This window comes from Primulina huaijiensis, chromosome 17 (genome assembly GCF_012295235.1).
Source record: "Primulina huaijiensis isolate GDHJ02 chromosome 17, ASM1229523v2, whole genome shotgun sequence".
Lineage (NCBI taxonomy): Eukaryota > Viridiplantae > Streptophyta > Magnoliopsida > Lamiales > Gesneriaceae > Primulina > Primulina huaijiensis.
In genome coordinates, this window is record NC_133322.1 from 13,947,257 (window position 1) to 13,962,919 (window position 15,663).

Sequence of the window (15,663 nt, forward strand, 5' to 3'; positions counted from 1 at the left end):
CTATATGTTTAAACACTTTTTGAAGTTAAATGGTATTTATGTTTAAGTTTGCATGATAAATGATTTTTAATGATTAAACCTATATAGATGCATGAGTTCTTTTTATGCTAAAAAACTAGATGCTTTAAAATTTTTATACATGTTACTATATGAAATAAGAAATTATATGATTTTTGTGCATGCTGGCCTCGTAGTGGAATTAGACATGTTTAAGAATTTGGTTAATGGGCGTTAGGAAAAGTTGAAAATGATTCGACTATATTGATTTTTAGGTTTTAGTACTAATGTTCTATTCTTTTGGGTCATAAGTTAATCATGAAGATTATGAATGCTTTTGGGACATGTAGTGAAACATCTACTAAAATTTTTATTTTATATATAAGCTCGTTTTCGAAAATTAAAACTTTAAGCATGCATGCAATACCACTGCAAAATATCCATTTTTAAAGTAAAAGTAATTTACTAACATGTAAAAATACTGCAGTTAAAATTCATGACAAATCGTCATCCCCAAGCTTACGTTTTAAAATAGATCAAATAAGAAACATGAAACTCCTGGTAACCAACAACATAGGAAAAAGACATAGTATTTAAATATCCAAAATCACTCCTATCTCAAAACATGATGTGTGAAAAATACGGTTTTTGGGTTCGCGTGCGCACATCCAACTCTGCCTACACTGTCTTTGCCACCTTTAGTCTCCTGATCAAAATACTCACCTGCATCATTCACACCTAGTGAGTCTAAAGACTCAACACACCTGTAACGTTATAGCAAATACATATACATAACAGGAAACAGTGAAAAGTACCATAATAAAATACATTTTATGATCTTATAAAATCCTATGCTATATCATGACCTGGCGAAGCATAAACATTTTCTTAACATATCAACATATAAGTGTTCGTTTTCTTAATTTGAATTTCGTTCATTAGCTGTGACTTTCGTATCATCGTATTAGGTGATGGATCCATCTACGTGTAACCGCGGTACCTAGCGACGGGGACATCAACGACATTATTATTCATCCACTAAGCTTTGGCCTTACATATCATCGTATTATCGTATATGTATTAGCCACAATCAACTCTCTTCTTTCAAAAACATGTCATCATATTCATCACTTAATAAAATCATGCATATACATACATTTTCCTTAAAACCAAGCATGCAATGTATTTTTCATAATTACATAAAAAGTCATATTCATGATAACATAAACATTTAAAAATGTCAAATCGTGTTTAGGGCGGTGTCATGACTAAAAACTCGACATGGGTTCAAAATGACCATTTTGCCCCTAGAAACCCTAATTGACCATTTTACCCCTGGACCTCAAAATTTTGACTCGAAGCCTACCAAACTCCTTAAAATACCTCAAAACATAATAATAAGAATTTATTAGACGTAAATTCGAACCCGTTTCAAAACTTATACGTTTCGTTTTAAAACGTGGACCGGGGTCCCGATTTTAACCCGAACCAACACGAAACTTAACCAAATTTTTCCCAAATTAAACTCTGACTTAATTCTACTTAACCACACCCCGTACAACTCATTTCACACCGTTAAGAATCCTAGAAAACCCACTGGTCCTTAATGAAATTTTCTGCACTAAGAACGGCCGAAACCCTGGTGCACCATGGTTCTAATTTTTCGACCCTAGCTCAACTCTAGGCTGGACCAGCCATAAACTAGAAAAACCTAGGACCATGACCAGCCCAAGGACCCCTTCTTGGACCGCCTTAACCATGCCCTTAGCCCCCAAGCTCGCTGACGTGCGCAACAACCCGATTGCCCTAACATCGAACCAACCGAGTCACCCCGCAACATAACCCTTCGAACAACTTATGGACCACGACCAGCCACTCACTTCCCTCTCCTAGCCCTATCAATGACCCAAGAGGGTCGGCTTCTTGGCTGGAACTGAGCCATGCACGGCTGCACACCCCAAAACTCTCGATCTAACCAAATCCGAGCCAACTTACAACAAGGCACCGATCGGCCCTTACCTGAACCAATCAATCTTCGACTCCAGCCCTTAACCCTCTTCTTTCTCGACATTATCAGCTCCCTAGCAACCCAAGACGGCAGCCGCCTTGCACAAGAATCACAAAAACTTGAGTATGAAACAAGAGAATGCATATTTCGTGTCAAACCTTTGCAAAAACGATGCCACAAGGTAAATCGAAGAGTTTCTCATGAAAATACATATATATCAGCATACATAGAATGAATGATGAGAAAAATAATGATACAAGGCGTGCCTTAACGTTTTTGTGCTCAAAAATCGAAGTATGCGTGTAGGACTAGCACTGGAGAGGCGGGGAAAAATTTTCTTAAAAGCTATGGAGGATTTCGTGAGTTGTTGTTTGTTTTTTCTTCGAAATGGCTGCTGGTGGAGGGGAGGGGTGGCTGCTAGGTTTAGTTTTAGGTTTAGGGTTTGCTTAATGATGTAATTAAATCAAAATATAATGCACTAATGGGCCCTTATAAAAAAATTAAAAGGGTTTTGAGCCTATTAAATATTAAAACAAACCTATCAAGCCCAATAATACTCCCGAAAAATATTTGTTTAAATATATTTTAGAAAATATTGTCTGAACCCTCAAAAAGTCCTCCGAATCGATAAAATTTACGTACTGGTTTAAAATATGGCCCGGTGAGTAAAAATACCCAACCAAGGCCCATTTTCGAAATTCTCCCTTAAATAAACCTTATATTAAATAATTAAAATTAATTATTTAATAAAAAAAATTTCCTGATTATCCCCGGTCTCCGTTACTCGTTCGAGCGAGAAATACAACTTAAAACATTAATGCATGAAACTTTACAATAACCAATAAGTAACACCTATCCATACAACAATCATGCATTAAGTGCATAAAAATCATTAAACACATATTTAAATAAAACCCTAAATTGCATGTAATCGGTTACGTAGTTCGAATTTCCTAGACCTTACATGCAGATTTTCTAAGAAAATATCGATGATTCGTGGTAACTAATTGAGTTAATTTTCGAGAATTACATATAAGGAATAATTATTCGAAGACTGCGTCGGACTTTAGATTTATAAAAATGTATAATTTGGGATTTTAGGTTTCGATGGAAAGATAAGATTGGTTATGAGAATTGATTTTGGGTTTAATAAGCTTAAAATTATTGAATGTTATGTTATGGTAAACCTATAGAATGGAATTAGGAATGCTAAGAACTTATGGGTTAATTGTAGAATTTTAGAAATTTAGGACCAATTGGATAATTTTTGAGGAAATTAGGAATTAATTTTGCAATTGTTAAGAAATTTGGGAATTAGTTTAGCAATAAGCTTGAATTAAATGGTTTAAATGATAGGGATTTTTGTTGATTTAGGTTTGAAGGAGTATTTAGAACCTTGAAGTATCTTGGTTATAATGTTATAAGGAATGGTAATCAAGGGCATTGTAAGATTAATCAATATTACCTTGAAAATCTAAGCGTTAGTGAAATAATGTTGTGGCAAATTAAGAATTTAGAGTGATGACAATTTAAGATAAAGTTGATAAATTAGTTAAGTTGTAGGATTAGACATTATGGTAACATATTTTTGGGAACTTAAGTATTGATGTATTATAAGTTTTAATAATGATCTGGAGAGTTAAAATTATACATTTGTTAGATTTAAATTTTTTTAGAAAGTTGGGTATGATTATGGTTAGGTCACTTGAGAGACGTACGTAAGAAATGAGATAGACACCATGTCTTGGGGAAACTAAAATTGTTTGTTCTTAAAAGTCTAGTAATATCGTGATATTTGGAAGTAAATATATATGGTATAAACTGATCATGCTTTGAACTGATCAGTTACTGAGCCAAAAACTGAAGCTATCGAAACGCAAACTGAAAGTGCCAACTGATTGCCCAAACTGAACCAGTCTAACTGAAGTATCAAAGACCAGTTCAACTGATTGTTCAGTTGATAGGTGGCTCAACAGAAAACCTTCAGAATCCCCGCCAGCTGATGAAGAATTCAAATGATGAAAAGCCCAACTGACCAAGTTTAACTGATCAGTGAAGCTGACAAGTCAACTGATTTAACCAAACCAGTTCAAGACTAGTTCAACTAAACAGTTCAGAGCATCAGTTAGGAATCAATCAGTTTGCAAAACACTACAAGCTTATCTAATGGAATCCAGCTACGTAAAACGATACAAAAGCAACTGTACTATCAATAGTACAATAATGGAAATTGCAGAAAAGATTAAAGACAAAATGTTCCAGAATGACTGTCGGAAAAGTCGAGACACAAATTTCAAGGAACGCATTCAAGCTGAAACGATCACATGTGATGAGTCTTGGTGTACGGTCGCATTGCTACTATAAATAAGACTAAGACCATCAACAAAGAGTGTGAAGATAAAAAAAGAAGGGAACGCTGAATTCATATTAGCTTACTAGAAGCAATCAAGCCCAGAGGAAACACTACAAAATTATATCAGCTTAGTTTAGAAGCTTATTTCCCTCAGTGTGTGAGAACATCTACCCGTTGTATTCATTGTTTAGTTCTCTCACACACACACAATCACTCACAAATACAAAGAGTTGAGCTTATTGAATAGCTGAGTGAGTTTTGCACAAAGACGTAAAACTTGTGTATGTAGTCTTTGACACACATACGTTAAACAAGTGTTGGCTGAAAGGTACTGCCTTCAGTCTAGGCTAGGAGTTCAGATTAGGCAGTAGTGTAAGTCCTAAACTGAGTGGGTTTGTACAAAGAGTTGTATAAATCAAAGTCTTCTAGTGGATTCTACCCAAGGTCCTATAAGAGGTGACGTAAGAGCAGCTGAAATCTCCAAACATTCATAAATATATCTTGTGTTATTTTTGTTTAACTGCTTGTTTTTGTTCTTAACTGTTTTGATTAGTTCAGTTCTAGTTCAGTTCAATCCATAACTGAAACTGAAATGATATAAGCCAGAACCGATCCCATATAATTTTCAATTATTCAGTTGCACATGATATAAAATATATCAGTTTTTCTTAACGAAGGATTACTTCGAGTGTTTTGCGCTTGATTTATAATCAAACTTGATTTAATTCATCGATGTAAACATTCTAAGAACATGAGCTATTGCAGTTCTTGGAGAATATTTTGTTTGAAGTACCTCAAGTGCCCAGCACACGATCCTTCAATTATGTTATCCAAGACTATTTGGGTTGTGCAAGTTTGAATTACAAGTTTATGAGATATGTGTTTATATGAACATTTTGGGCGAAATGTAAGATTTGCAATAATTTTATATTTGGGATGTACTTGTAAATAGTTAAGTTACTTTAGTTTGGTGCCGTAAGATAATGAATTGATTCAAGAATCTTAGACTAATACTATTATGGGATTGAGATAAGGTTTAACTATTAAGTGTATTACCCAAGATAGATGTAATGCCCATGGGCTGTTCCCGATCCAACTGGCGGGAGTCGGTTGTCCCATGGCCCATTACTCAATGACTCCTCCAGCCCAGGCACTGGAGTTTGTACCTCCCCAGACTCGAACCTAAGATCTCCTGGACATATAGATACTTAGCACAAGTCTGGTACCAATTGAGCTACTAATGGGCCATGGGATAACAGCTCAATTGGTACCAGACTTGTGCTAAGTATCTATATGTCTAGGAGATCTTAGGTTCGAGTCTGGGGAGGCACAAACTCCAGTGCCTGGGCTGGAGGAGTCATTAGTAATGGGCCATGGGACAACCGACTCCCGCTAGTTGGATCCCGAACAGCCCATGGGCATTACAACAAAAAGGAGCCTTTTATTGTAATCCCCATGGGCTGTTCCCGATCCAACTAGCGGGAGTCGGTTGGCCCATGGCCCATTACTAAATGACTCCTCCAGCCCAGGCACTGGAGTTTGTACCTCCCCAGACTCGAACCTAAGATGTAAATAGAAGTCGATTATTAAATTTTGGTGCTAAGATATCTTAAGTTGAACTGCATAAATGCTAATATTTGGATTTAAAACCTTAGCATACCTTGAATTCAATAAATTTAAGAAAGGATGCTTTTGGGATTTTAATGTTGAAATATAATAGATTGATGAACATCTTGGGTATAATATAAGAAAAGTAAGATACAATAAGTTTGGACATCCATTTCTAATATTAGGAACTGTGAAAAAAGTCAAAATTCGAGTTTATAGTAAAATAGAACTAAGTCACCAAAAGGTGTTTTAAGTCGCGATTCGCAAACGGGGAGCTTGAAGGCAAATTTAATTAGGATTGATGAGAAATAAGGACAACATAAAACCTATTTTATCAGAGTGACGCAATGGAAGCGTGAATTAATGGGATACTAGAATTAAGAGTCTAAACTTCTTGATTATCGAGGATAAGCGAATTTCGGGGATAGAATTCAATTTAAGGGTGGTAGACTCTAACGTTTCGAAAATGTGAAGGTCCACGTGAAGTACATGCATGCAAGTTATCAAATTTCTTATGTATTTTAATTAAATTATTTTAATTGCATAAATTTATTACAGTAGGCGTGTTTACATGTTTAAAATGTAGTTTCTACTAGAATGCATAAAACTTGTGTTTTAAAAGTTACTCGAGACGCGATCGAAGATGACGACCAGGGACCGTAAAGAGAAAATTTTTTTATTTAATGATTATTTTTAATTATTTAATGAATGATATATTTTAAAAGATATTTTTGGGAATGAGGTATTTTGATGTATTTTTACGCAATGAGTCGTATTTTAAACCGGTAATCAATTTTTGACGAAAATATGGACTTTTTGGAGGCTCAGTTATTATTTTCAAAAAACAACCTAAAAAAATATTTTAAATATCATATAATGAGCCTAATTGGCCTATTATACTAAGTTAATGGGCCTAAGCTTGCAACATGTATTTTTATATCAAATAATCAAGCTTCCAAACTCTTTTATTCAACACAAAACACACGCCCCACCCTAGAAAAAATACAAGGACTTTCCATCAGCACACAAACTCACACACATCACACGAATTTGAGAGGAAATAACGTGAATAGTGCAGAATTTCAGCAAGGTCCTCCATACGCCGACGTCCCTCGCATCGCAAGTTGTTTTTCATGCATGAAATACGCAAAGGAATGCATCTTTCACTCCATATTATATTTTTTGATACATGATTGCACGAAAAACATGATACAATTTGTATATTTTCGTTTTTATGACATAAACATGATAGAACAATAATTTTCATCTTTTCAAACTCTTGCTTATGATGCACAAAGGGGATTTCATGGTAGGGTTACTAGAAGGGATGTTTTTCCATATGTTTAAGGGTTCTTAGGTGTTTAAAGGCTGGACAAGATAGGGTTCCTTGATGAACGAAAATTGGGTTTCAATGGGCTAGGGTTTGCGTTTTTCATCCTAGGCAAGGGAGATTGCTAGCTGTTGTTTGGGACGTGTTCAAGGGTCCTAAGGGAGTCTATTCGTGGTCCGAGAGGGGCTGTGCATTGGCTGGAATGGGAGGACATAGGCTGCTCGTGCGTTTGGGGTCGCTTAAGGCATGAAGGGACGAGGGTTTAGGGCTGTGCTTGCATGGGCTATAGAGATGGTATAGAAAGGGTCTAAGGGGCTCGTTCAAGGTCCTAGGAGGGTTAACTAGTGTCTGGTTGGGTTGGCTAAGGGCTAGGGTCGAAGGTTGCATGGGGTGGTTAAGCTAGGGCTCGAATAAGATAGGGAAGAAATTTCAACGGCTATTCTAGGCGTGTTCAAGGGTTGTAATTGGCTTGATTTGGGTTGTATATGGTATGATTGTATGTGAACAAGTTAAGGTTCAAATTTGGTAAGATTTGGTTAAGTTTCGAGTTAATTCGGGTTAAAACCGGGATGCACGTCTAAGTTTTAAATACGAATTGGGAATTTAGTCGAGGAGCATAAGTTTATGTCTAAGAAATATTTATGGGTATATTTTAAGGTGTTATGTTAAGTTTGGATGGATTTGGGTCATTGTTTTAAGGTCTAAGGATAAATCGGGAAAGTTAGAGTTTTAGGGGCAAAACAGTCATTTTACACCTGAAAATGTTAGAAGTCCTGGCACTGTCCTGAATGCTGTAATGAATGATAAAATGTTTATTTTAAATGTTTAAGGAATTTTATGATGAAACGTTAATGCTAAAAGACATGTTGCATGTTTTGTTTAAAAGAAAAATGATTTATATGTGCATGAATTTTTATAAATGATGGAAATATGAAAAGTCGAAGGAGGTGAATTGATTGTGACTAATACGATGATACGATCATATGTAAGGCCAAGGCTTAGTTGACGGGTGAGAGTGTTGCTGATGTCCCCGCCACCCGGTATCGTGGTAATACGTTGATGAATCCATCGTCTACTGCTAATAAGAAAGTCACAATTGATGATTTGAATTCATTAAAAAGATAAACGTATACGTATATCATGAAAATGAAAAAATATATGTTGAAAGGAAATATGTTTAAGTTTATGTTCATGAAAATCTATTTTATTAAAAATATTTTCACTGTTGCATGTGGATGTATATGTATTATTTGCTATCATGATTATAGTTTCATGAGTCATTAGACTCACTAGGTGTGATTGATATATGTACTTTAAGAATCTAGATACTTAAGTCTGGAGATCCTGGGTTCAAGTGTTGGAGAAGGCGAGAGAAACCACTTTCCATGGTGGGATATTCTATGAGTGACGTTGCATGGGCATGAGATACGGCTCATGCTGGACTATCCTAACGACCCATGACTAGTAGTGGTGCATGGATATGAACCGATGCCCATGTTGGTTATACGGCTCATGCTGGACCATCCTAACGACCCATGACTAGTAGTGGTGTATGGATATGAGCTGATGCTCATGTTGGTTCAGCCTAATGGCACATGCCCATGCATCATCACTCATAGGATATCCCACCCCTGAAAAGTGATTTCTTTCGCCTCCCCTAAAACTTGAACCCAGGACCTCCTAACTTAAATACCTAGATTCCTAAGTGGTAGTACCAAGTAGTGATGCATGGGTATGGGCCAAGATCATGTTGGTTCAACCTAATGGCCCATGATCGTTACTTTTGTCATCTATATTTAATGGCTTGTAAGGTCACTTACTATAAAATAAATAAATAAATAAAATAGGCGTGCTATCTTTCTGTGTCATTTAAGATCAAGCCTATAATTTTTTTTATAAAAAAGAAAAAAATTAATTAGGGTTCTCAGTACTCGATGGGATAGTTCGGGTAGACATTTTCTATCCGAACCCGAAGAATTTCTCGATTTACCCAAAAAAATGCATCTGATCGGGTTCGGGTTCAGATTTCCCAGCCTTACTATTGTTAGATTGCATCAAGTTGATGACATTGTTGTATGGTCTATTTGACTGTGTGAACCATAAAAAAAGACGTTGAATTTCAATATCTAAGACTGATCTATGTTGGAAAAAACATCCATAACAATGTAATCTCTGGTATTTTAGGATTATTGATTGCAAAAAGTTATATTTTCATAATATTTAATAAAGAGGGTATTCCAGTTATTTGTTAATATTTCTCTCGAAGATATCATAAATATCTATTTCAGTAATTTTGAGCTTATCTTATAATTAGCATAATTTACTTTCTAAATTTTTTAAAACTACTATTTTTGTCTAGAGTTTAAAATTTTAATCGATTATATCTCTCGTAACATAAAAAATATTATAAAAAGCATATAATTAAAAATAACAAAAAAACAATTTTTTTATATATACGCACGCAAAACATGCAAAGAGACTTTAATATATATATAATATCAACCGTCTTCAAACGAGTTAATTAGTTATTCTGAATGCATGAAAAATCTTATCTTAATCAATAAATGTATAATTGTGCCACATTACTAACTAGTAATTTATAAATTATTATCATTATATTTTAAATAATTTCCAGTTTAAAGTTATTTTTTCATATAAACAAAGCATGCCTGATGATGACCTGGTGAATTAGGTGAGAGATAGGTGGGCAATTTCACTGGGTCGAGGTGTTGGGATGAGTGAAAAATGAGATTGCGGCAATAGATATTCGAACCGAGCACTTTTTTCCTAGGAAGAATAAGATTATACTGAAACACATAAATAACCACGTGAATGGGCGCCGGAGGAGAATCCGGCTTGATCACTCCGACGCTCAAGTCAGTGAGGGGTTTTTTTTTAGAGAGAATATGATAACAAAGTGTTGTAAGAAAAATGTTGAAGAAGTGAACCCCATAATCTTACACAAACCTGATATTTATAGGAATGAGATCTATGATTACCTTGCTTTTAGTGCCAACCTACTAATTATAGCAAGATGGCTGCTCATATCCTGCTTCTGAGAACTTCTTTGACACGCCAACCCCTGTTCTGACAGTAATGATTGTCAAACATAAAGTAGCCCATGATGGTGCACTCTAGTGAAATGTTGATTTCGAGGTAGTCCGAGTGAAAATCTTCTCGGGAACTTTTGCACGAGATCCCGGGCATAAGGTAGCCTGGGGAGAAAATGTCTTGGGTACTCGCCTGCCGGGCTCCTGAAGAATTTATCCTGCAAATTGACCCTGATTTCGGCAATCCCTTTGACATCCCGGGTCATCCATGACCCGGGCTCTTATGGGGGTATCACTACTCATCCCTTAAATAATAGGGCTTGAGTCTCACTCGCTGTCCCGATCATTAATGCTTGGACTTAGAAAGATAATCAATTTGTCTATAAAAGCATCGAGGGCTTCATGTCTCCCAGAGATGGGGTGAGGTGCCGGGACCTCATGTCTTCCGGACTTAAATAGAATATCAGAGCCTCATGCCTCCCGGGTTATAAATAAGGTGTCGGGGCCTCATGCCTCCCGGACTTAAATAGAATACCGGGGCCTCATGCCTCTCGGGTTTTAGATAAAGTGTTGGAGCCTCATGTCTCTCGAACTTAAATAGAATTCTGGGGCCTCATGTCTCCCGAGTTTTAGACAAAGTGTTGGCCCCTTATGTCTCCCGAAATTAAATAGAATACCGGGGCCTCATGCCTCCCGAGTTCAAATACTTTTGTCACTTAGTATTTTCGGGTGGTGGGATGATGTCATGCTGACATATGCCCTGGAATTTAAACGGTCCGAAACGTTTCGTATTCCGAGAGTGTGATCAATCCGACACGCCTCGATTTCCACACCCATCTTTTCACCGACATGCACAATTTCCAAGGTGCATCCTAGCCATTCAATTTACCTTTAGATCAATGGTTGAGCTCACTTCCCTTTACGTATATAAAACAACAAACCTTTTCCATTTAACACTTTTCTTCTCTCCTGCCTCCTCTCCACCCTTAATATTTTCCGACATGCTGCGCTTTATCTCCGGCGACTACTGCTTCTCCTCTTCTAATCCACCCCTCTTTGTACGTTTCCCTCTCTCTCTTAATGTTGAATTCTACTTCACCACATCTGGAGAGATTGCATGCGGTTCTCCTGAGTATTAGCCCACAACGGCACGCTCCGATTCGTCGTCCCCCCCATGAACCAGTCCCGTCCCTCCAAGAAACCTCAAACAAAAAGAAATCCTCCCCCGAGCTCTGGCCCTTCTCGAGTCACCAAAAAAAGAAAGGGTAAAACCCGAATTCCTTGCCCTCCTCCCTCTGACTCCCCAAGTGCTCCCTGGTATTCCATCATGGAGAGCACTCTTCGTCCTGAGGCGGAGGAAGATATTAGAACCATGGGTTCTATTCGTTACTCCTATCAAATCCAGATTCCCGGTCCCTCTGATCGGGCTGACAAGCCTCCAGAGGGATTTTTCACCTTCTTTAAGGACCTAGTACGTAGTGGCCTTAGGTTCCCTATCCCTTCTTTTTATACTGAAGTGGCCCATTTCTTTGGGGTCCCAGAGAATCAACTCCACCCTAACTCTTTTCGCATCATGGCCGCAACTTATATTCTCTTTAAGCTGCACAATCTCCTAATTAACCCCTTTATCTTTCATTATTTCTTCGTATGCCGGTTTGGAAACAATGCTTTTTCGTTGTCTGCACGTTTGAGGAGCCGGTTCCTTGATGATAACTCTTCCTCGCTGAAGGGATGGAAAGGCAGATTCTTCTTCATCACCCTACCTTCTCCTCCTCAATGTCTTATTGGCTTTCTACCTAGTCTTCCAACTCAACCTACCCTTCCTCAAGCTTATAAATTCGAAGAGCCCTTTAACCGAAGTCTAGAACTTGTGGAATGGAAGAATTTTTCTTCCTCTCTTCTAATTTCCGAAGAAAATATGTTGGCTTGCGGGTTGAGTGTCCGGGCAGAAGATCCTTTGGACAGGGTGACCGATGCAATAGCTGACTCGGGCGCTCAATCGGGTAATTTCCCCCTCTTATCTCCCTTGCTCATTTTCTTGGTAACAGTCTGAATAACCTTTTTTTTAGACAACTTGGAAATGCAAGAAGCCTTCGCCAGAAGATGGGCTTTGGAGAAGAACGCGAGTGAGAAAAAGGCAGCTCAGAAAGCAAGCAAAGAGAAGATGTGTAACGTCCCGAAAATTTAAAAGTCCACGCAAACCACATGCATGCAATTATTAAATTCTCTTGTATTTTAATTACTTGTTTTAATTGCATGAATTAATTTTGTTGTGCATATTTTCATGTTTAAAAATTTATTTTTTTACATAGTTGCATTAAAATGTATTTTTAAAGGTTATTCGAGTTGCGATCGAGAAACGGAGACCGATGACAGAAAAATGAAAATGATTTTATTAAATAATTATTTTTAATTGTTTAAAATATGGTTGATGGCTTTTTTATTATTTTTAAAAATAAGTGGTTTTGAGGTGATTTTATACGCCGGGGCGTAAATTTTATCGGTGTTGGTTTTTCAACAAAAATACGAACTTTTTGGTAACCCGGCTATTAAATTCACAAAATTATTTTTAGCAAAACTATTTTAAATTTTAATTATATTCTAATTAAGACTAATGGGCCTCATTGGTTAGCTTAATAGGCCTAAGTCCTAATTAGTGAATTAATTAGTATTTAAATATGTTAAACCCTTCCCAAACCTCAAGCAAACTCACGCCCTACTCCCCTTCTCAATTAAAACTCTCCCCCTACCGGCAAAACACACGGTACACCCAATCAAATTGAGGGAAAAGCATCAAAAGTTTGCAAGGAAATTCAAGCCATCGTCTCTTCGTCGCCGTTCTTCAATCGCCAATGGTTTCTCGTGCGTAAAATACACAAAGGCACGCCATATTCTCCTTTTTCTCATCATTCACACCATAGTAATTATTTAAAATCGTTTTGCATGAAAAACAAGCAACACATCATAATATTTTCGCAACTATGCATACCCATATTTTGAACTCATGATTTTTCATCCAATAACATGATTATTATGTTGTTAAAGGGGCTGCCATGTCTTAGGATGTTAAGGGTCACGATTCACACAAGTTTTAGAGTCCTAAGAACACACACAAATTGCTACAAACGAAAGAAATAAACTGGACAACCGAGGGCAGCAAGGTAAGAACGTGAGTTCGAGCGCAAATCTCATGCATGGTATTAAGGGGAGGGCTCGGTGGCTTGCATAGGGCCTTGGGGGCTTGACCAGGGCTGGCTAAGGCTCGCGTAGGGTCAAGGGCGAGGGCCTGGTAGAGCCCTAGTGGGCTGGGACTCGTGCAACATGGCTGGAGAGGAGACCTCGCTGGATGGGACTCTTCTCGAGGGAATTCTGGTGTAGCCGAGAATTTCTGGGGGATGGCTCGGTTGAGGGCTGGGTTAGGTGGTCTGGATTGTGGCCAAGGATGGTCCAGGGAAGGTTAGGAAGGGCTGGGCTCAATGGTGGCCTGGGTAGAAGTCTCCACGCCAAGTGACAGAGGCGGCACGTGAAAGAAGCACCAGCGCACAACTTGAGTCTTCTAATTCAGGTGGCTCGCGTGCGGTCAGGGGCTGGGCTAGGCTTGGGTAGGGTTTGGGCGTGGTCCAGGGATGGTGAAGGTCATGTGGGCTCGATGGTGGCTCAGCTGGTAGAGTCCTAGGCTAACTAGGAGTCCTAAAGCAACTATGAAACTCACGCACACACCGCACATGTAATGGGGTCTGAAACGTCTGCCCTTTTTATTGCTTTAAAAGTACTCGAAAAATTTTTTTTTTTTTTTCGGCCAATAAACTAACACATGAAAATATTTTGCCCTCTTTAAAATAAACGTCAACCCACTAGCATTTAAAAATTCAAGTGAAATAGTCATAAAGTAATAGCGTCTACTGTTTGCCAAATCTAAAAGTAATAAGTTTGAAAAAGTATAGCTCATACTAAGCCTCTCAAAAACTCTCAGAAACTCTCAAAAGCATAAATAAATAGTCTTAAAATCTTTAATTTAAATCATAAAGCATAATGCGGAAAATGAAACGCCGGTCCTCGGGTTGTGTGCACCTTCAGTCCAGTAGTATCACTCATCAAGACCTCCCTCAATACCACCTGCATCCATCACACCTAGTGAGTCTAAAGACTCAACACACCATAATCTTGATAACGAGTAGTATAATAATAAAATCACATGCAACAGTGAAAATACTTTTAAGTAAAATAACATTTCATGACATGCATAAACTTTAACATTATCCTCAACATGACATAAATCCTTTAATCATGATCATAAACATTTTCCTTTATCCTTAGTTGAATTCAGATCGTTAATTGTGACTATCCTCAATCCTCAAAAGTCGATGGATCCATCTACATGTAACCACAGTACTGGGCGGCGGGGGACACCAGCGACACTCTCACCGGTCAACTAGGCCCTGGCCAAGCATTATCGAATAGAAATACGATCGTCGGGGCTCCCTCTGGGGCCTTTTCCCCTCACGATATTCCCATTCTTACGTTAATCCTCATATCCTCTGTTCGTAACAATGGAAACACGATCGTCGGGCTCCCACTGGGACCATCACCCTCACGATATTGCCATCATTAACGAACTAGTCACAATCACTTCACTTCCTTCAACGTTTTTCATTCACATCACTTTATAAAATCATTAATAACATTTACCTTTTTCCCTTTTTGAAACCAAGCATGCAACATGTATTTAAATGTCTTCTTTAAATCATAAAAATTTCTAAGACATTTAAAAATCATAATTAAATCATGAGAAATTCATAAACATTTTAAAATACCATATTTAACATGAAAACAGCATTTCGGGCACTGCCATGACCTTTACTCATTTCCCGGTGTAAAAAGACCGTTTTACCCCTAGACTCGACATTTTATGATTTCGACTTTTTTCTTGATTTCATGACTCTAATATGTCCCAAATAATTATTTAAGCTTATATGAATTTTTTCGTAATTTTATTTTGCTTAAAACTTAGACTTTTTCAATTATCTTTTCTTAATTATTTTAACGGTGTTTTAATCCCGAAAAATACCAAACTTTAATATAAAATTCCTAAATTCTAAATTTAGTCTTTTTATATTATTTTAGCCCTTATGGATCACGACTCGACCCCCGTGAGTCGTTTTCCAAATTTTCTTTGTTTTAAAACTCATTTTAACACCTAAACTTCGACCCCGAGCCATCTCTTAATTTTCACGAGTTACTCCCGAGCCATGTCGAACCAAAACTTGCCCAACATGCCAAAGTACCCTACTGGACTCTAAGTTTGTCAAGATATCCA

The 15,663-nt window shown here is 37.5% G+C and overlaps 1 protein-coding gene across 1 annotated transcript in view; it reads right to left on the reverse strand.

Moving 5' to 3' along the window:
* Positions 1-14,329: 14,329 nt before the first annotated feature.
* LOC140962416 (uncharacterized) overlaps positions 14,330-15,663 on the reverse strand; it is a 5,241-nt gene continuing 3,907 nt past the window's right edge. The window contains exon 2 of the mRNA XM_073421292.1: positions 14,330-14,462. Within this exon, the coding sequence (XP_073277393.1) occupies positions 14,434-14,462 (29 nt within the window). The 3' untranslated portion in view covers positions 14,330-14,433. The remainder of the gene's footprint in view (positions 14,463-15,663) is intronic.